Source organism: Mus musculus, chromosome 1, assembly GCF_000001635.26.
Source record: "Mus musculus strain C57BL/6J chromosome 1, GRCm38.p6 C57BL/6J".
Classification (NCBI taxonomy): domain Eukaryota; kingdom Metazoa; phylum Chordata; class Mammalia; order Rodentia; family Muridae; genus Mus; species Mus musculus.
Genome location: NC_000067.6, coordinates 80278661 through 80299501, shown reverse-complemented (window position 1 = coordinate 80299501; position 20841 = coordinate 80278661). Strand labels below are relative to the sequence as shown.

Here is a 20841-nt window from a genome sequence, read left to right as displayed (position 1 = left end):
AATCTGGTAGTTCAGAGTGAGATGGTAAGGTTTCATGTTCTTACTTAAAATGCTGTATAATTTTCAACCTTTGGATTCTTTTCAAAATTTTCCATTTAATATTTGGAGTCTGTAGCGGGAAATATTTAAAAAGGCACCACCCCACAATACTGCAGGCTACTCTCTGCCCCTGAGGTCTAGGCGGTGGTCTTCCCAACTCTGGTTGCCTGCCTCAGAGCTGCTTGTAGCATCCCAGCCATCCATTCCCCTATGGCTAGCTGTCACAAATCCCCTTAACCCAGTAAATCAAAACTTATAATTATCAGTCAGTTTTATATCTCAATAAATTATCAATTCACATTGCTCACACAATAATTTCAGAGCCAGTTGCTAATAATACAAGCTACCCACCTAAATTAGACAAGTTATTCCAATTATTCTATTCTGATATTCATAGCTTCCTGTGGCTATATAACAGCACGTGGATAAGGCTCATCCTCTTCTCCATCCATCTTCTCTGTCCTCCTCTCTTCTGTCCTGTCTCTGGAACTCTTAGCTCTGCCTTCCTTTTTTCTGTCTAATCACACGCTTCTTACTGTATTAATATTTAAATTAATTGGGGGAAAATTATGCTATAGGAGCCACTAAAAGCAAACCTTCAAAAATGTGGATTATTGTCCTAACTGTTGTATGGCTTGATCTGCTAGACTGAATTGAGGACAGGGACAGTGCCTATACAACCATTTTGTGTCATATCACTAGCCCAGCTCTTTGTGCATGCTAGACACATGCAAACAGTATAGTATATGATCTTTTTTGATTGACTGCCTTTTCAAAATACTTACTAAATCTTATTTTAAATTCAGAAAGAATTATCTTCACATCCCATAAGCCAATTTTTTTATTTGTATATCTTTCATTTTCCTGTCTCAAACTTTTTTAAATACATGTACTATTCTGTTTTAATTAAAATATTACCAGAAATGAAAATTTAAAGCTAAGAAAAATTTTTTTGAAATATTAGTATGCTTTTATATCAATTCTTTGAGAATTTCATACAGTATATTTTGATCCTATTCATTCTTAACTCCTCCAGAATTCTCTCCGACCTCCCACTGACCCAACTATATTGTTCTCTCTCTGTAGAAAGTACAGTTTGTGCTGACCACTACTCGTGTGAGTAGTTGTAAATACACCAAGTATTGGTGCTGTTAAAGATGGATTTTCCTCTCTTAGCAACAGTCAAATGCTAGTAGCTCCTCAGTTACAGATAGGCCTTCATGCCTACATCCCTCCTCTAGTCTGGGATTTTATGTGGTTTAGCTTATTTGGGTCTTATGCATAATATCACATTTGGTATGCATCTTGTTGTATCTGGAAAAGTTTCCTTGAAGTGATCCACTACTTCTGGCTCTTAAAATTCTTCAGACTTTTGGAGAGATGTGAGATTTGCCTTACCTGTTTGGCTGTTGAAGGCGTTAGAGTTTGTAACTGCTTTATTTAAATTCACTTTTTCATTTTTGCTGGTTTAAAAAAAGATTTCTTTATGCCTATATGTATATACGGATATCTGCTTGCTGACTTTGGAGGTCAGAAAGGGGGGGGCATCAGATCCCTGTAACAGGAGCTAACATTTGGTCGTGATCCATCATCATGTGAACACTGGGACCCAAACTCTGGTCTTCTGTCATGAGCAAATGCATTTAAGTACTGAGCTTTTTCTCCATCATTAGGTTTATTGTGTCCTTATGTGTAGCTTTTAAGATAGTGTGGAGGAATTTTCATTTTCATTGTAGATTATCCAGAAAACTAGTAATTTGGAAAGGATTTTTAATTTTTTGAAACAGAATCTTATATAATCCAGGTTGGCCTCAAACTTACTATGTAATAGAAGATGACCATAACCCTCCTTGCCTTCACCTCCTGGGTTCTGGGATTGCATGTGTGTACCACCATGTCTGTGATAGTGAGAAGGAAACCTAAAGTTTTTATGCATGGAAGGCAGATAATTTACCAACTGAACTACAGTCCAAGCCATATTTGAGTATTTTATAGAATAATGTTGTATTTAATATTAATAGTTTCAGTTATTTCACCTGGTTTATTTTTTTCTGTATACTAGGAAAGTTTTTATAAATGTTCTATAGGCTGCCTTTAGCAGCATGAGTTAACATTAAAGGAATAGAAAGCCATTTGTATCTTGGGAGGGAGAGGTACCATTACCACCAATACTTGGCTAGAGCATTTTTTTAAATCTTACTAACAATATGCCATCCTTACATAACATGTTTAACATGAACTCTTAAAGGTATATCAAAGCATATGTGAGAAAGAAAAAACAAAACACATAAGGGATCAATGGGGGAGTAGATAAAGGAATTAATAGGAAGGTAAAATCTCACTGATGTGCTCAGGAATTGGCCAGTAACCCAACCAGTGCATTATGTGTTGGTCTTTAAAAGCTGGAACCAGAGGAAAGTGTTGACAGAATTTCCCAGATGCCTTTGCCTTATCCTCCAAGGAACAGAAGGGGCCTCACATGCCTCACAGTAACCTTCCTTAACACTTTGCCTGAACCTCACTAGAGTATTCAGAATTGGCTTTTTATACCTTTTAATTAAAAAAAATTCTACATATTTTTATCATAATCTTACTCCCACATCCTTCCCACCTCACTTCATGTTCTTCTGTTGATCTTGTGCTATCTCACTTAAAAAAATAAAGTCTAAACAAATAAAAAATCAATAATACAAAAAAATTAACAAAATAAAACCTGCACACAAAACCCCGGAGTGCATTTTATGTTGGTTATGGGGCCTGTCCTAGAGTGTGGTTTGTACACCTCGTGGCACTCCATTGGAGAAGACTGATGTTCCCTTTCCCAGTAGGTACCAGTTACAAATAGTTGTGTTCACTAACTACCCTTCTCAGTTCAGGGCTGTAATTCTGTCTGGTTTGGACCTGTGTGCAGGGCTTGTGCTTAGACCACAACTTTCCTGATGAAGTACATGGAATAAAGCTTACTGTGGAGTGAAGTGCTGCTAGTGTATGTGGGAAGTTTGAAGCAGTGAGAAAATGCGAAATGATGATTAAGAGAGGCTTAGCTTTAGTTCCTGCTTTATCATTATTTCACTTACTTAATGCTCTCTCTGGGTGATCCTGTTTTTCCATACCTATAAAATAGATTTATTGTATAAGAGCTCTGGTGCTTTCTGGGAGTCAAGAGAACTCAGTGCATGGTTGGAATTTCTGGATCCTGTCTAGAAATGAGCATGCATGTGTTAATCATGTGCCTCACAAGATTTGCTTTCGTTTGCATGGTAGGGAGCATGAAGCTATCTGTAGAATTTGTTCAGAGCATGTTGGTTAGATCATTAAAATTTCTGGCTTTGAACTATTTTAGTACTGAAAGGCAACAGCAAGATACAATATGTGGGGAGTAGTGAGAAGGAAGAAAACAGAGAATTGGTGTTGGTATTCAGTAGATCACAGTTTAGGAACTCTTAAAGTAGATTGATAGCAGCCTGGTACAACAACACATCTCTGTGATAAATAGATCAGTAATCTACTTAACAATAGCTGAGAGCATGTTCATAGTCCATGGTGTGGACCAGGCACTATTTTAAGCACTTTATTATTTAGTCTTTACAATACATGTTTTTTCAATGCTTTTAGGTAGTTATTGTATTAAAAGTAGTTAAGCAATAAAAATAAAATACTTCCCCAAGTATATGACAGTAAATGTCTCTTATTACATAGTTCTTTCCATCCACTACTTTATATACTCAGCTCACAAGCTGAATATTGTCTCCATTTTATGGATAAAGAAATTTAAGGTATAGGAATTAAAAAATTAGAGTTAGAGAGATTGATTTAGCAAGATTATTTAGTACCATGTATATAGCTAGAATAGTGAGATGATTCCAAGTCTTTTTCATTCCATGTCTGTGGTCTTCACCACTTTGTTGTTCCACCTTGGAGTATTAATTATACTCTAGTCAATCAATCATACAAGCCAAGCCATTGGTCTAGTAGAATTAGTGGTAAATCCAGAGTTGAATTAACAATCACTTGCGCTGTGACAAGAGATTCAATAATGAGTAACTGTTTCTAGTTCCTTCTCAATCAGCAATTTTCTAATGTAGAAATCCTTTTAAACCGTTAATTCTGATTTCCCCTACCCAATTTGGCAGTGATGACTAAATCTATGAAAACATTGAAATGTTTTTCTTGCTTTCTATGTTGAAAATAATAGTAAAAGTCTCACTCTGAAGAAGTCAGTTTCCAAGATCAATTATCAGTAGTTCTTAAAACCATCATGAGAATACTTTGAAGCCCTGAAACCTGGCACCCTGGCAGTTATGCCATCCATTGACAATCGTAAGCCTATGGACATTTCAAATTGTTTTGTTTGGTTTTGTTTTTAGGAGTGGCTAGCTTTAGTTATCAATTTGACGCAACCCAGAATCAACTAGGAAGAGTCTCAGTGAGGCGTCTTGAGTCTGCCCGTGAACGTGTGTGTGTGGGGGGGTGTATGTCTTAATTAAATTAATTGATAACGGGCAGATCCAGTCTAGTGTGTGGGGTACCTTTTTTCTTTTTTTCCTAATGAGGGGTCTTGAATGAACTTAAAGAATGAAAAAATTTCAGTCAAGCAAATGACATGCATGTGTTCAGCTCTCAATTGTGGATGTTGTAGGACTAGCTGTTTGAAGTTATTCTGCCTTGACTTCCTCACAGTGAAAGATTTGCAAGCTTAAATAAATTTTAATAACTTTTCTACCTGTGTTGCTTTTTAGAAGAGTATTTTATCAAACCAGCAGAAATAAAATCAGAGCATGTCTGTTTTGGTCCTCTTTTTAAATGTGTGTTATGTGTCTCAGAATTTACTTTGAATAAAATTTGTCATTACATGAAAGTATATTGCCTTTTTTTCTAGGCTTGCTTTTTTTCCCTTTTCTAATGCTGTCTTTAATAAAGTTTTTCGACCTAGAATTGTAGGTGGAGCATTTTGGAGCATTATGGTACTCCTTCTTTCATATCCTTACTCCCAATTTTTGACAGTTTATTTTGCCAGTTGCTGAGAAATGGTCCTTTTCCTTTTAACTTTGTAGTTTGGGGTTTGTTGCAAAGCAAATATAAATTTAAGATTGTTTTGTTTTCTTCCTGGATTGTCTTTAACTTTTATAGAATTACTCCTGATTTCCAGTAATAAATTTTGCTGTGTGCATGTTTTCTTTCCATATTTCTATTTTAAACTGTATCCTTGATATTGTTATGTTTTTGGTTTTTAAAAGTCTGAGTAAGTGGTCTGAGTAATACCTTAGCATGTAACACTGGCTTCCTGAACTGTGTCACTGTCTCCCTCCTTGACCCCCACCTCTCACCTCCCACTCCAGTTATAATAAATATTCAGACATTCGAGTCTGAGTTAATCTTTGCTTTGTGTTGATGGAGGACAATGTTAATAGCTGTGGATTGACCGCTGGTGTTGTGTGAAAAGCTAGAAGCAATGAATGATAACTTCTTTCTTCTAAAGAAGGTTTAATTTTGTTTTAGTAGGTTGACAAATAGGAAAACATGATCTGGTGGAAACTACTTTAAGGTATTATTAAGTGTATAGCCTTCTACACAGTGGCTGTAGCCCCTTTTAACATCCCAGCTAAAAGCCTGAGTATTAGCCATGCTGTTGGACTGCATGACTGCCAGGTAGCATCTTAATGCTGAGTTTTCTTTATTCTGTTGGGTTTTTTTTTTGTTTTTTGTTTTGTTTTTGTTTTTGTTTTTTTTTTTTTTTGGATTTTGTTTTATTGTTGTATTTTCTCCATGGCTTAGTTCTGGAAATCTGATTGGGGTACGAGAAAATACAGAAAGGACACGAACCCAGTTGTAGAAAAATTGAGATGTGATGGGTCTGTGCTCTAAGGGAGACCCACCACCACCAGCCATCCGGAAACTCAGTCTGTATATTTTCTCTGAGTGGAGAAGTTTTCAGCTGATTAAGGAGGCCGGTGGTTTAGCTAATCTCATCCTGGGAGGAGGCTCTTGTAGGGGAGACAAACTTGGATGCTATTTTCTGCTTAGTACTGCAGTACTAAGAGTTCAGCTCCTCTGCATTCTCTCCTGACCACCACTTATTGTTTGTTGTTTACTTGTTGCTATTGTTTTCTTCTGTTGAATGTTTGTTTATTTAGGTTTTTGGGACAGTGATTCTCTGTGTAGTCTTGGCTGTCCTGGAACTTTATAGACCAAACTGACCTTAAACTCAGGTCTGTCTGCCTCTGCCTCCTGAGTGTTGGGATTCAAGGCATGATGTGCCACCACATCTGGATTTGCTTTTTATTTTAGTAATGGGTTTTTATTTTTAAATTTGAAGGCAGCCGTAGCTTTGGCATTTCTTTCTATTGTTGTTAACATTGCAAATGGATGACATTTGAGGTAGATGCTTATAGATATTGGAACAGATATGAAGGTCATAGTAAGTGTCAGAAATAGGGCTGATTGAAAATGTTTTATGCTTTTTGAATATATGTGTGTGTGTGTGTGTGTGTGTGTGTGTGTGTGTGTGTGTGTTTGTGTTTATGCGCGCGTCTGCAAGTATGTCTGGGCTCCACATTCAAGCAGTGCCTGTCAAGGTCAGAAGATTGCCAAGACTGGAGTTAGACCTGTGTGGTTGGGCATTGAACCTGGGTTCTCTGGAAAAGCAGCAAGTTCTCTTACCCACTGAACCATCTCTCCACCTCCCTGATGTATGCCACACGTCTTCTGAGCTCCCAGGAGTCTAATAGAGATTACTTCCTAATGTTATTTTTATCCTGCTTGTTGATTATAGAATTTTACAGTGGAGAACAGTAGAGTTTATCTTATCTTGTGTTTTGATAGGTGATTCCTGAGTGAAAATTACAAGTTTTTTTCTTTCAACAACTAGAATGGTATTTAGTTTAAAATTTCACAGCCTTGATAAAGATTTTGAGCCCACTGTACAGTGGTTGTATGACTTTTCATACCATTTCTTGAGTAATGAAGCCATGTGCTCCACTTACACAGGTATTTCTTGACTCTGTTTAGGTTAAATTTCTTTAAAACTACCATGACTGAGTTTAAGGCATCCAGATGAGGTTTTTCAGTAATCCATCCTGTGCTTTTCTACTCGGTTTATCAGGAGATAGTGCTGTGTATTCACAGTCAGTGGACAGCTTACTGTTTTACACCTTACCTGGTGACCTTTGTAAAAAATACAATCAGAGTTGCATTGAGGAAATACTAAGTTCATTTTGTAAACTATGAGTTAGACTTTTTTTTCCTGGTTCTGTAGAAAAACTGTTTTTGTGCTTTGACTTTTTTCTCTTTTGTTTCTGTTCTCATTGTTTTAAGCCCTTTTTAACCTATCTATTTCATGGCTTGAAAGGAACCTTGTTTTAAAACACTTCTATTACTTTTTGATATATGACCTTGTCTTGTGATTAAGCCTATCAAGGTGAGTTCAAACTCTTGCTCTGAGAGACTAGCTATGAAGAGCTTAGTGTAGTGGGCATTTTGTTGTTGATGTTGAGGTATGGGTGTATGCTACCAGCCTCAGCACCTGTTTAATCTTGGAAGCAAACATTGTTCAAAATAAAGACTAGATAGGAATGGTAGAACTTAAACATTCCTCCTTTTGCACATTGATTATTTCATGAACTCGGAGCCACGGACCATGACTTGTAATATGACTTTTCATACCATTTCTTGAGTAATGAAGCCATATGGTCCACTTACACTGGTATTTCTTGACTCTGTTTAGGTTAAAACTACTTTGGCATCGTGGGTGTTTGCACCTCTAGACATGCTTTTGATCTGAGTTTGATCTTTTATATTCCTAGTAAACGGTTGGGTGTCTTGGTGCTTTTGAGCTGTCAGAAGGGAAAGGATAAACTTTGCTAAAATGGTTGACGTTTTAATATCTGCAGCTTTGTACAGCCAGGTACCTCCTTAACTCTGTCTGTTGGGAGATAATAGGTACCCGTAGACCTTAATTAGATATTAGAGGAAGGAATTTGATATGGAGATCACCTGGTTAAGGTTATATCTAGACTGTATCTCTACCCCAATTCCTACGTTGGTATTTTTAAACAAGTAGTGCTTTTCTTAAAAATTGTTATCTAGTTTATAGTTAGTTGTTCTTAGCAAGGACTGAAAAGTTGTAAGATACTGTATTTACAAGTTAGTTTATGAAATGAACCATTGTAAAGTCAGTAGCAGGATCTGACTCCCTACCCAGTTCTGTGAAAGGACAGGCATGAGATGGTCTCCATTTTTGATCCCCGTTTTGTGCCATGGACTGCCTCCCAAGCTTAGGAAGATTCCTGTTCGCTCTCCGTGCTTGGGCAAGAAATAACTACTGTGAGAGAAATACAAATCAAATTAAAATGTGGTTTATCTCTATGTTGATGAGATGTAGACTTTATTGAGCTTTCAGATATTTTATATTTAAAATGTCTGAATTTGGGGTTTTAAAGGGCAAGTCAAATCAGGCTATTTTATTTGCATTCTTTGCCGTAAGTAGTTGACGTAACTGCATTTGGTATAATCCTGAGAATACAACACTTAAAATTAGTTCTTAATGTATTTATTATCTGTCTTTGGGGGTGATTTTTTTTTATTATCCCTGGTTCCTTTTGAGAGTAGTAAAGGGTCTTTTTAAATTAACAAACATCTGCAATTTAAATGATTAGAGCTACATTATTACTGTATTAATGTAAAATCAACCATGTAGTTAATAAAGGGGAGATTCCAACTGCAGTAAGTTCTGAACGTGTTCTTGTCTACCTCAAGGCCGAATTCCTTCTCAGTGCTAATAAACAGTAAGATCTTGTTTAAAACATGCCTTTCATACATGCAGCCTTTGTCTTACTTGAAGTAACTAGACATACATGTCAGGCATTTGCTGTAAAAGATTCTTACTAATTTTACATAACTATACTTAAGTTTCTTGGGTGTCCTTTATACTTTGATTGGCTCTTTGCTATATTTCTTTATAATATTTGTTTAATGTTCCATAGACTTATCATGTAGCTGACACAGAAGACTTTTTGCAATTACCAGTACTTTTTATTTTTATCTGTATAGTAGACAAAGTTCTTTTAAATTTGTTTTAGTAACCATGGTAAAGATTTAACTTTATATAACTTGAGAGGTACTAGAAATTTCCAAATTGTTTAAAACAATTTTTATTGTAGGTTGTGAAGATTATTTTATATATGCAATAATTTTGCTTTACATTATTTTGTTTTAACTACAGGACCGTGTATATGTACAACAGAATAATGTAGAAAATGTCTACAATTTGGGATTAATAATTTTTCGAGATCAAGTTGTACGGTATGGGTGTATTAGGGATCATCTTCGGCAAACTTTATTGGATATGATTGCCAGAGAGCGGAAAGGAGAAGTTGTAGACAGGTACACCATTTATCCTTACGTTTGGTTTTGGTTTTTCATGTTCATATCATAAGAACTGGCTGTAACAATTTCATTAAAATGATAAAAACAAGAATGTTCAGTACTTATTGAAATGTTCAAAGGTTTTCACTGTTTTTTCTGGTTACCTAGAATTTAAGGGCACCATCTTAAGCTTTTTTTTTTTTTTTTTTTTTTTTTAGCAAATTAGTTTTCCATTTTGGTTTTTCCTACTTTGGTTTGTTTTTGCTATGTCAGTTTAGTCTTTTTTTTTCCCCTCCAAGAGCTCTCTTTGAAATTTTTGCCCCTTCTTCTTATTTTTTTTTTTTTTTTATATTTTGTTGTCTTAGCACTACTGAGAGTTGAACCTAGGATTTGTCTTATGCTACTCAAGTGTGGTGCTGATGCCAACCTGCAGTTTGCCTCATTGTATTGTAGAAGCATGGTCTCAGTATGTTATGCAGACCAGTGCTGAAATTTGGAACACAAGTGTTTCCTCATTCTCCCGTCTAGCCTAAACTATAGGCATATACTATTGTGCCTTAGTAGGCTTTTGTCTAACTTTGACCCTCTTAAAATACTGAATGTGTCCCCAGAACTACTTCTGAGTCCTACACTATCACTTTTCTTGACATGACATTTCTGTGATGCTGCTGTGCAGTGGATTCCTTCTCTGTTTGGTTTCATAGGAACAGTGAACTTCTTACTAATTTAGCGTTTAATCAGGATTGCCCAAAAGCCGTTTATTGAAAAGTCTGGTAATGCTTTGGTATTAGGTGTAGGTTTTCATTTTTTTAAGTAAATAAAAACTTTACTTACATTAAGCATGCTTTCTTTAAAACTTTTTAAGTGATAAAGGAAGGATAGTCAAGATAGAATTTTTGATTAAAATTATTCCATTTCCATATTTTATAAATAAGTTTCTTATGGAAGATTGGTCACTTTGATAAAAGCTAAATGTGTTTTGGTGTTTGTTTGTTTGTTTGTTTGTTTTCGAGACAGGGTTTCTCTGTATAGCCCTGGCTGTCCTGGAACTCACTTTATAGACCAGGCTGGCCTCGAACTAGAAATCCTCCTGCCTCTGCCTCCCAAGTGCTGGGATTAAAGGCGTGTGCCACCACCGCCCGGCGATAAAAGCTAAATGTTATAAAATGTATTTCAACTTTTGCATAATTTAAATGTCTTTAATATATTTGATTATCAAGTAATTAAACTTCTTTTGACAGAGGAGCAATAAGAAATGCTTGCCAGATGTTAATGATTTTAGGTCTTGAAGGAAGATCAGTCTATGAGGAAGATTTTGAGGCTCCGTTTTTGGAAATGTCTGCAGAATTTTTTCAGGTAATCTGTGACTGTATAGATAAATGTTTTTTAATGATCATCATAACATTATTCACTATAGTTACTTAATCTGAACATTTGACTTATTTTGACTAGAACTCATTGGAGAGGGCATACTACAAAAAATACTCTTCAGAACCCCTACTTCATGTTCTGACATACCAGTGAGGGGCTTATTAATAATTGAAAATTTCTCACTTTAAAATTATATGCTAAAAAACATGAGTATCTTAAGACCTTATTGTATTTATCTAATTACTCTAAATCTCACATATCACCAATAAAATCTCTGTAGGCTTTTTAGATATCAGTTACTAATATAATAAATATTAGCAATATATATGATTCCAAACAAGATTTTTTCCTAACTTAAAGGTTACTAATTAGAAAATTAAATCTGAGTTAAGCAAGTAAAATTGTTTTAAAACATCACAGTGTCCCAAACCAATTAAATTCTAAAAGTGGGATCATATTAGATTAATAATGAATTGTAGCAATAACACTTAGTATTGACAAATGTAAGAACTGTAAGAATGGCCAGGCATCCTTCCTTAACCATCAACTGTTTTACAGAGGAAATATAGTGATACCCAACCTAAGTTTTTATTCTGATAATATGATTTTAAGAATAAATCAGTGTCAAGTTATTGTTAACTTGGAAGTTCAGTAATTCATTCATAAGAGCCATTAGATGTGCATTACTATAGAGCTTGATAATTTGCTCCCAAAAAGATGGAGTTGCTGCTTTCTTCCAAACTGGTTCATAGCCAGCTATTAGAAAGATCTTTGTGACTGCACAGGAGAGATAGGGTCATGCTTTATGAGTTTATAATCTTAGAAGCAGTGCTTATATTTAAATAATGCATTAGCTGGTTTTAATGCTAGTTTTTTTTTCATCTCCAAAATATGCTGTAGTTACATGCATATTACAGGTATACTTAATTAATAAAGATGCACAGTATTTATTATGAATGGAGATGGTCTTGCCGAGATTTTTGTTTAGTGTGTTAAAGTCTGTTCTTAGGAACTTGATTTTTTTTGCTAGGTAGAGAGTGCTGCTTTTTTTTTTTTTTTTTTTTGGTATATCATATTTTATTATATAATTCTTAGATATATTGATTAATGCTGCTATCAGGTTAAAATCTATTGAGATGACATTAGTAACTCTAAAACTAGTAAGGACAAAGCAGACAAGATTAATAGTTATTTAAAAGTTATTTTTCTCAAAATGTGTGTGTGTGTACTTTAAGCTGTAGAATGGAATATCAGAAAAATATCAGTAATGATGGTGTGTTCGGCAAAGGCTGTGAAAGTGAATCTTTCCAGTACGTTTAACATAATAATGAAAGAAGCTCCTCTCCTGACTAAGGTCAGATGCTTGAATTTGCAGTATATTAGCAGATCTTTAAAACACTGCTTAAAGATAATGTGTTAATTTTGTTTTACATAAATAAAAGCTTTAAAGACTAATTAGATTAAACAAATCCGTATAAGAAACTGCATGAAATGTGTCTTTAACTGTTAAACTACGTGGTATGATTCATTGTAAATGCTATAGAAACCCTGTTAGAATAGAAACACATTATTTTATTGTTTTTAAAAAATCTTAATTGCAGATGGAAAGCCAGAAATTTTTAGCAGAAAACAGTGCTTCAGTATATATAAAGAAAGTAGAAGCTAGGATTAATGAGGAAATAGAGCGGGTGATGCACTGCCTTGACAAATCCACAGAAGAGCCTATTGTGAAGGTGGTGGAGAGGGAACTCATTTCCAAGCACATGAAGACTATTGTAGAAATGGAAAATTCTGGGCTAGTACATATGCTGAAAAATGGAAAGACAGAAGGTAAGTGTTATCAATTAAAAGTAATTCTACCTGAGGAATGTCAGCTTTCAAAAAGCAATGTTGTAATAACTTATCCTAGTTAGCAGTGGGGTGGGGTTAAAGCTTTTCGTTGTATTATTCAAGAAACTGTTATATATCTAGTGTATTCGGTTACGTTTTCTTCCTGTTTTTCACATTTGTTTGCAGAAGAGTAAGTTCAGTGTTTAACCATAGGCCAGTGGGTTCCTTATGCACTCCTTCTGTACTTTCTTAAACACAAATGAATGTGAGTGCTTTCTAGTCCCACACATTCTTACAAGGCTGGAGCATTGTGTGCTTGTGTGTTTGTACCCTGTGTTCCATGTAAGAGAATTTAGAAAAACTAGCAGACAAGAAGTAGAGCAAAAACGTTAGCAATTTTTGAGATAATACATTTAACTATAGTAGCATTAATTTACCATGTTTATGTTTAGAAGTTATGAAATGATTGAGTGTTCTGTAAGAGATCTTGGTTTTTGGTGTTTTGCTTTGAAGCTTTCATTTTATATGACAGCGATGATGTTCTTTTTAGTAGCCATGATTTTTTTCCCTACTTCCTTGGTGAGATCTTAGCAGTATTCTAGCTGTGTACTAGCAGTAAAAGAAAACATACTGCCTATTTGTATGAGCTAGATGAGGAATGTAAAAAGTTTTTTGTTTTGTGTTTTTATGACAAGACATACAAGATACAGAAAGGCAGGTGTTAGAGAAATATGGGCAGGAAAGAGTTATCTATCCTCTTAGTCTCTAATGGAATCCTTGACTTTTTACTTAGTTATACTTTTAATTAAATATTTGGCAAGTGCTCAAATTTATTGTTTCTATTATTTTGAAAAAAGAAAACACTTTATGTCTTCTAAAATATAGTACTCTTGGATATTTGTGTAAGCTAGATATTAACTGTTTTTCAAAACTAGTTTTACTACATTTACTTATTGTATGTGTGTATATGTGTACACACACATAGGCATGCAAACATATGCTTGGAAGTCAAGAGAACAACCTGTAGAAGTTGGTTCTCCTTTCATCACGCCATCATCTGAATTCAGGCTCAGCAGCAGGTGCTTTAACCCCCTGACCATCTCACAGGCTCCTAGCACGCATCTTGCCAAGGGCTAGATATCAGATATTTTAGGTTGGTGTACTGCTGCAGTGAAAAAGTCACCATTGACAGTGATACCAAAGCTTGGCTGTTAAATAAACCACATTATGGACGTGGAACTCAGGAGCTGAGGAATGTTTGAAATTGCTGGGCAGGCTTGAATGCCAGTATTTCTGTAAGCTGCATGGAGATGTATGTTATGAATATGTTTGGCGTATCCATTATGGCAAGCATTCTAAGTAGCAGAAAAGCTACTTTACCATGCATGAATTTGCTCTATTTAGTTCTTATTGTTCTCCGCAGGTAGCTACCTGAGATGCTAAATTAGATTTTTTTAATTGCCTTTTAACTTCCCTGCCCTACCACTTGAAGCTTAAATGAAGAATATGCTATTGTGGGGGCCCTTGCTCATGAGCAGTTTTTGTGTCAGACACAGTTTCTCCGTCATTCTCATAAATCAGAAAGTGAAAGATATGAAAAGATGTATACATTGGTCATTAGATACAGTGTGAATTAGTAAGTTCAAATGATATCTCTTATCATTGGCTTATTTTTAATTGAGTATAGAGGAGTGATAATAATTTTTCAATGCCAGATATTTTTTCATTGCTCACATTTTTATACTATGCCATGTATTTAACATGGGAATCAGACAATTCAGTGAGATTATATTGATTAATATATAACAAATGAACAAATAAGTAAAAATTAAAACGAAAGAACAAAATAGACAGTAGAAACAGTTTACTTCAGGTATTTGGCATGCAAAACATTCTCTAGTCTATAAATTGCTATTGTACTTTAATATGTACTAAACATACACGTTGCTATATATAGGTTACTCAGAAATGTATTATAGATAAGAACTTGTGTTGATATAACCTGTGATTAAATCACTGAAACAAATATTAGTGACCTCTTGTGTAATCTTTGCTCATTATTTTTAGAATACACCAATGTTAAATTTAGGTACTAATTTGCTCTTATAAAGTCCAAAATAGACAACATGGCTTGTGAAATCTGGCTGATTAGCACTTTTTTTTATTTATTTAAATAGAATGAAAATAATAAGCTTTCTTTTTGAATGCTTGTTTACTGTGATGACAAAACTGATTTTACGTCCCATTAGCCTAAAATATTTATCATCTGATGCTGAATAGAAAACTGTTAGCTATCCTGGACCTAGAAACTGCTTCTTTAATGCTATTTTTAAAAGTTAACGACAGTACAAATTTTTCTATCATAAAATTGACATTATAGTGCGCCAGTAAGCAGTTTTGTAGAGAAACACTGGGCACATGGAAGAAAATTACTTTAGCTCCACATTGTGGTTCTGTTAAAGGGTATGAAAAATGGGTGAAAACCAAAATCTAAATTGAAACAGTGTAGTGTGGTGAACCCAGTAATTGGGGAAAATTGCTCAGGGTAAGAATATTATGGGGGGAGGGGAGGAGGAAGATATTAGGTTGTAAACTTATTTAAAATTTGCCGTGAGATAGATACAGTGAAGTAGTAGTAATAGTAATAGATCTAGTTTTGATGTTTTATTTATTGTAATGCTTGGTAGTTGGCAGTTCAGCTATAAGATATTAATTGGCCTTAAATTACTTGTGACTTCTAACTACACCTTTTAGTAGACATTTGTAGTATCTGTAGTTTCTATGTTAAGAGTAACAGGATACATTATGTACAAGTTCAAATAATTGTCACTTTAGAGGAATTTGCTAGTATGCTGTTTGAGTTGTGTCTTCTGAATAAGTTAAAATATGCTAACAAACTTTATTAGTGCTTTCAACACATCTAGTCAGGCACTGTAGGTCATAAATTGCTGTAACTTTTCAACTAACGCTCATTTATAGTTATGTGGACAGCAAATGGTGATAATTGATTATCTTTCTTGAACAGATTGGGATTTTTACTTTAATCTTTAACCAATCTCTCTATTTTCTGATTCTAGACCTTGCTTGCATGTACAAATTATTTAGTCGTGTGCCAAATGGTTTGAAGACCATGTGTGAATGTATGAGTTGTTATTTGAGGGAACAAGGAAAAGCCCTTGTTTCTGAGGAAGGAGAAGGGAAGAATCCTGTTGACTATATCCAGGTAGGTTAGCATTTTACATTCATGATAAGCATTTTACAGATATTTGATGCATTACTTTTACTAAGTTAGGTGGTATATACCTACGGTAACTATTTTAGAATAGTTCAACATATCCACATATGCGTCAGGGAGCTAAAAATGCAGCCTGGTTTTGGTTTTTAATAACCCATTCAAGATTTGTTTAATCTGAATAATAAAAAAATGAGCTGTATTTTGTGGTTTGTTGGTTTTTAAAAACCGGAAAGGCCAGGTTGTATTTTAACTGCTTAAATGTCAAAACCTTTTGTTTTAAACAGGATCTTGATTAAATTGTATTCCAAGTTGCTGTTTTAATATGAATAATTAGTCTTTTTGTGAATTTTTTTAAACTTCATTTTATGTATGTATGTATGTGTGTACGTACGTGTTTGTTTGTTTGTTTGTTTGTGTGTTTGTTTGTTTTGGCTGCCATATTTGGTCCAGACAAAAGGGTTAGGAGAAGCAGGGGCAAGGATTTTCTTTCATCTTAAAATGTTTGCGTTTCAGTTATTTATAGAGGGTGCTGGGATGGGATGAGGTACATGCACACACATGTGCCTTGTAGAAGTCAGGACAGTCATTTTTTTTTTCTCCTTTGATGTGGGCCCCAGGGTTCCAACAAGTACGTTTACATGCAGAGCCATCCCTTGGACCCTGTTGTATTTCTGATATACGTGTGAAAGAATCCTTACATTTCATTACTAACATTTGAGCATATATACAAACTGGAAAATAATCATCTGTAAAATTAATTCTGAACACATAATTACCAACAATGTTAAGGTAAGGCTAGATCATAAGTATTTTACTTACAAGAGCATTTTTATAATGTTTCCTAAATTGTTTTTTATTTGGTAGGGCTTATTGGATCTAAAGAGTAGGTTTGATCGCTTCCTCCAAGAATCCTTCAATAATGACCGGCTCTTTAAACAGACTATTGCTGGGGACTTCGAGTATTTCTTAAACCTCAACTCTAGGTCTCCTGAATACCTCTCATTATTTATTGATGATAAACTGAAAAAGGGAGTCAAAGGGGTAAGTAGTAATCCATCTAAAGTGCGTTAGATTGTCCTCCTCAGTGAACTGAAGTTTGGAAATGAAGTTAAGAGATTTTACAGATAAACATGTTTAAAACGGTAGGGCTCTTTACTACACTTACAGGAAGGTTTTGAGACAGTTCTTTTTTTTAAAGTCTTAGACATACTTAAAAGTTGTTTGACATTCATATATACATCCTTATGTAATTGTTATTTTAAAAATTACTCCCCCCCCCCCAAAAAGGCATAAACATCACACCTACAGGTTTTAAAATGATTGCCCTTGTAGCTGAAAATTAGTGTGAAAATGACAGCACTGGAGAACTTGCCAGCAGTTGCAGATTGTTGCTGCTTTTATATGGTTCTGGGTCTAGAGTATTAAGCAGGGCTTGGTTTTGAGGAATGTGAAAGGTGTACTGAGTTCTGAAACTTACATCCTGAAGTTTCAATTTTTTTCATCCTCAGGACCTTGGGTGCTCACTTGGAACCACAGAAAAATCAAATTAAGCTATTTTGATCATGTGTGGTCTTTTAAAACCTCATCTTAGAGATTTTGAGACAAAGGAGAAAAGCAGCAAAAAGCTTGGGGGTTACAGAGGCAATAGCTGAGTGAGAACCAAATCACTGACTGCAAAGAAATCTTGTCTAGTTTAATCTCTCTCATTTCTAAAATCACAAGCATACTACGGCCTACTATGCTATTTTCTTTCCTTTATTTAAGAGATGAGGTATAAAGACTTTATACTTTGGATATAACAAAAACTTACCCACTTGTTTGCCAATTTTGAGTTTTCAAGTGAAATTTTTTGAAAAAAATTCTTAGCTCTGTAAGTTTCTACAGAAAGTTTTACTCTATCCCTTGTCAATACATTTTTCTGTTCTTGATTATCCCTTACTTAGCCCAGTCCTATAATAATGTATGTCCCATCTGAGTGGTAGCAGTCTACTCTTTAAATGCAGTAGAGAGGATAGGAGTGTGTGAAGTGGGGCACAGTTCCAGATTACCTTCATTCCTTTAGCCAATTATTGTGTTTTTAAAACTAAACTGTCTTTGGTTAATTTTTCAGCTAACAGAACAAGAAGTAGAAACAATATTGGATAAGGCAATGGTCCTTTTTAGGTTTATGCAAGAAAAAGATGTATTTGAACGTTATTATAAACAACACCTGGCAAGAAGACTGCTCACAAATAAAAGTGTTTCTGATGACTCTGAGAAAAATATGATTTCTAAATTAAAGGTAAGCTTTATTTAAGATGAGTGCAATATTCTCAACTTACATTGATTTATGATACTAGTGTTCATCCAAAAATTATGGTGGTGATTTTGGGCAGGACACAGCCTTTTCTTCTGTGTGTTAAAGGTGCAGAGCATCAAAGTTGTCTACCACTGTCACATGACTAGTTTCTAACCTAATCTGTGCCCATAGTAACCTGAGATGTCTGGAGGACACTTCAATATACTCTACTTTCCCTGGAGTATATTGGGATCTGGACGAGCCTAGAAATTATGTTTTAAACTAAAATCTTATATTATAAAATCTTATATTAAAGTATTAGAGCAGCTACTAGAAAGACTTTTAGAAGAATAATTAGGGACGGCAATATCATGAAAGACTTTGTTTCTATACTTTCTCATGGGAAAGTTCACTGTTCGTACATATTTGTGATCTTTTTGCATAGACTGAGTGTGGATGTCAATTCACATCGAAACTGGAAGGAATGTTTAGGGATATGAGCATCTCAAACACAACTATGGATGAGTTCAGGCAACATCTACAGGCAACGGGGGTAAGCGTCTACATTACTTTTTAAATGTTATTTATTTTATGACCTCACTTTCACCTCCCAGTTGTCTCTTATCCACTCCTCTTCCCTTTCTTTTCAGAAAAGGGGAGCCCTCTCATGGCTGTCAACCAGCCTTGGCATATTAAATTGCAATAAGGCTAGATGCATCTTCTCCTATTGAGGCTAGATAAGGCAGCTCAATAGAGGGAAAGGGTCCCAAAGGCTGGCAACAGAATCAAGGACAGGCCCTGCTCCTGCTGTTAGGAGTCCCACAGGAAGACTAAGCTACACAACTGTAACATTTGCAGAGGGCCTATGTCAGTCACTCCCATGTAGGCTCCCTCAGCTATGTCTTTGTTGAGCCTCTGTGGGCCCAGGTTAGTTGATTCTGTAGGTTTTCTTGTGGTGTTCTTAACCCCCCTCTGGCTCCTACAATTCTTCCTTCCCCTCTTCATAAGATTCCCCAAGTTCCACTTGGAGCTGTAGGTCCCTGCATCAGTTTCCATCACTTGCTGGATGAAGCGCCTCTGATGACAGTTATGCTAAGCTGTCTGCAAAGATTGGAGAATATTAAGTGTCATGGGTCTCAGATGCTGGACCAGACATTGGTTGGCCACTCCTTCAATTTCTGTTCCATCTTCACCCCTGAATGTAAATTGTAGGCTAAAAGTCTTTGTGTCTGGACTGTTGCCACTGGAAATGGCTAGTTCAAGTGCTATATCCCCCATTTCTAGGAGTCTTAGCTAGGATCACCCTCATAGATTCCTGGGAGTTTCCATTACCCTGTTTCTCGCTTGTACCAGCAGTATGACTCCCATTTTAGGTGTCTCTCCCAGTACTCCTCTGTCATTCTCCCTGCCTAATCACTCCTGTTCCCATCCCTGTCTACTCCCTCCCTCTGTCTACCCATGATGTTGATTATATCAGTGAGATTCCCAAGTCCCCTGCTTGTTACTTAGCTTCTTTGGGTCTGTGGATTGTAATATAGTTATCTTTTACCTTCTGGTTAATACCACTTACAGGTGAGTACATATCACATTTGTCTTTCTTGGTCTGGGTTAGCTCATTCAAGATGATCTTTTCTAATTCCACCCATTTGCCTGTAAATTTCATGATGTCTTTGTTTTTAATAGCTAAGTAGTATTCCATTTACATTGTGTAAATGTATCACATTTTCTTTATCCATTGTTTAGTTGAGGTACATCTAATGAATAAAGCTGCAATGAATATAGTTGAGCAGGTATCCCTGTGGTATAGTGGGGCATCTTTTGCGAATACACTCAGGAGTGGTGTAGCTGGGTCTTGGGCTAGAACTATGCCCAGTTTTCTGAGAAACCACCAAATTGATTTCTAAAGTCACTGTACAAGTTTGTACCCTCACCAGCAATAGAGGAGTATTCCCCCTGCTCTATATGAGCTTGTCACTTGACATTTTGTTCATAGCCATTCTGATGGGTGTAAGATGTATTCTCAGAGTTGTTTTGATTTGCATTTCGCTGGTGGCTAAGGATGTTGAACATTTTTTAAGTGCTTCTTGTCCATTTAGAGATTCCTCTGTCGAGAATTCTCTTTATATTTGCACCCCATTTTTAAATTAGGTTATTTGGTTTGTTGATGTCTAGTTTCTTAAGTTCTTTATATATTTTTTTATCAGTCCTCTGTTGGATGTGGCATCAGTGAAGATATTTTCCTATTCTGTAGTCTGCTGTTTTGTCCTTTGACAGGACCTGCATTAATTTCTTATCTCAAATGTTGGATCTTTTATATTTTGAAAGTCTGTTTCTTCAGTTTTATTAGTATCTTGGGTAGTTCCAGATACCTTAAGGCCACTCTTTACAAGTAGTTAGAGTAGTTGGAACTTGACAGGTGACTCAGTGGTTAAGAGATTTAATTGGCACTGAGCCCATGTTACACAGCTCACAATTGCCCTTAACTCTACCTCCAAGGGCTCTGACACCTCTGTATCACTAAGGCAACCACACTTTTGTACACAAAGTCATATAGACACATTTATAAACGTGATTAAAACTAACAAATAAAAAATCTTGAAAAGTAACTGCTTATGCTACAGAATTTAAACTTTAAATACTCAAAGCTTTTTCCTGTGTTGGAAACAGTTGTATAGCCGAAGAATCAGCCAAACAAATGGAGCTCCCTGAATCCTTGGATTTTAAA

General features: G+C 35.5%; 1 protein-coding gene across 5 annotated transcripts in view; it reads left to right on the top strand.

The window, feature by feature from the left end:
- The window catches only part of Cul3 (cullin 3), a 75768-nt gene that overhangs the window by 41189 nt on the left and 13738 nt on the right, over nt 1-20841 (top strand). For all 5 annotated transcript variants that reach the window (NM_016716.5, NM_001313728.1, XM_006496498.4 and 2 more), the window contains 7 exons: nt 9260-9420; nt 10644-10758; nt 12375-12603; nt 15681-15826; nt 16703-16879; nt 17949-18119; nt 18562-18669. In NM_016716.5, coding sequence (NP_057925.1) covers nt 9260-9420; nt 10644-10758; nt 12375-12603; nt 15681-15826; nt 16703-16879; nt 17949-18119; nt 18562-18669 — 1107 coding nt within the window. The remainder of the gene's footprint in view (nt 1-9259; nt 9421-10643; nt 10759-12374; nt 12604-15680; nt 15827-16702; nt 16880-17948; nt 18120-18561; nt 18670-20841) is intronic.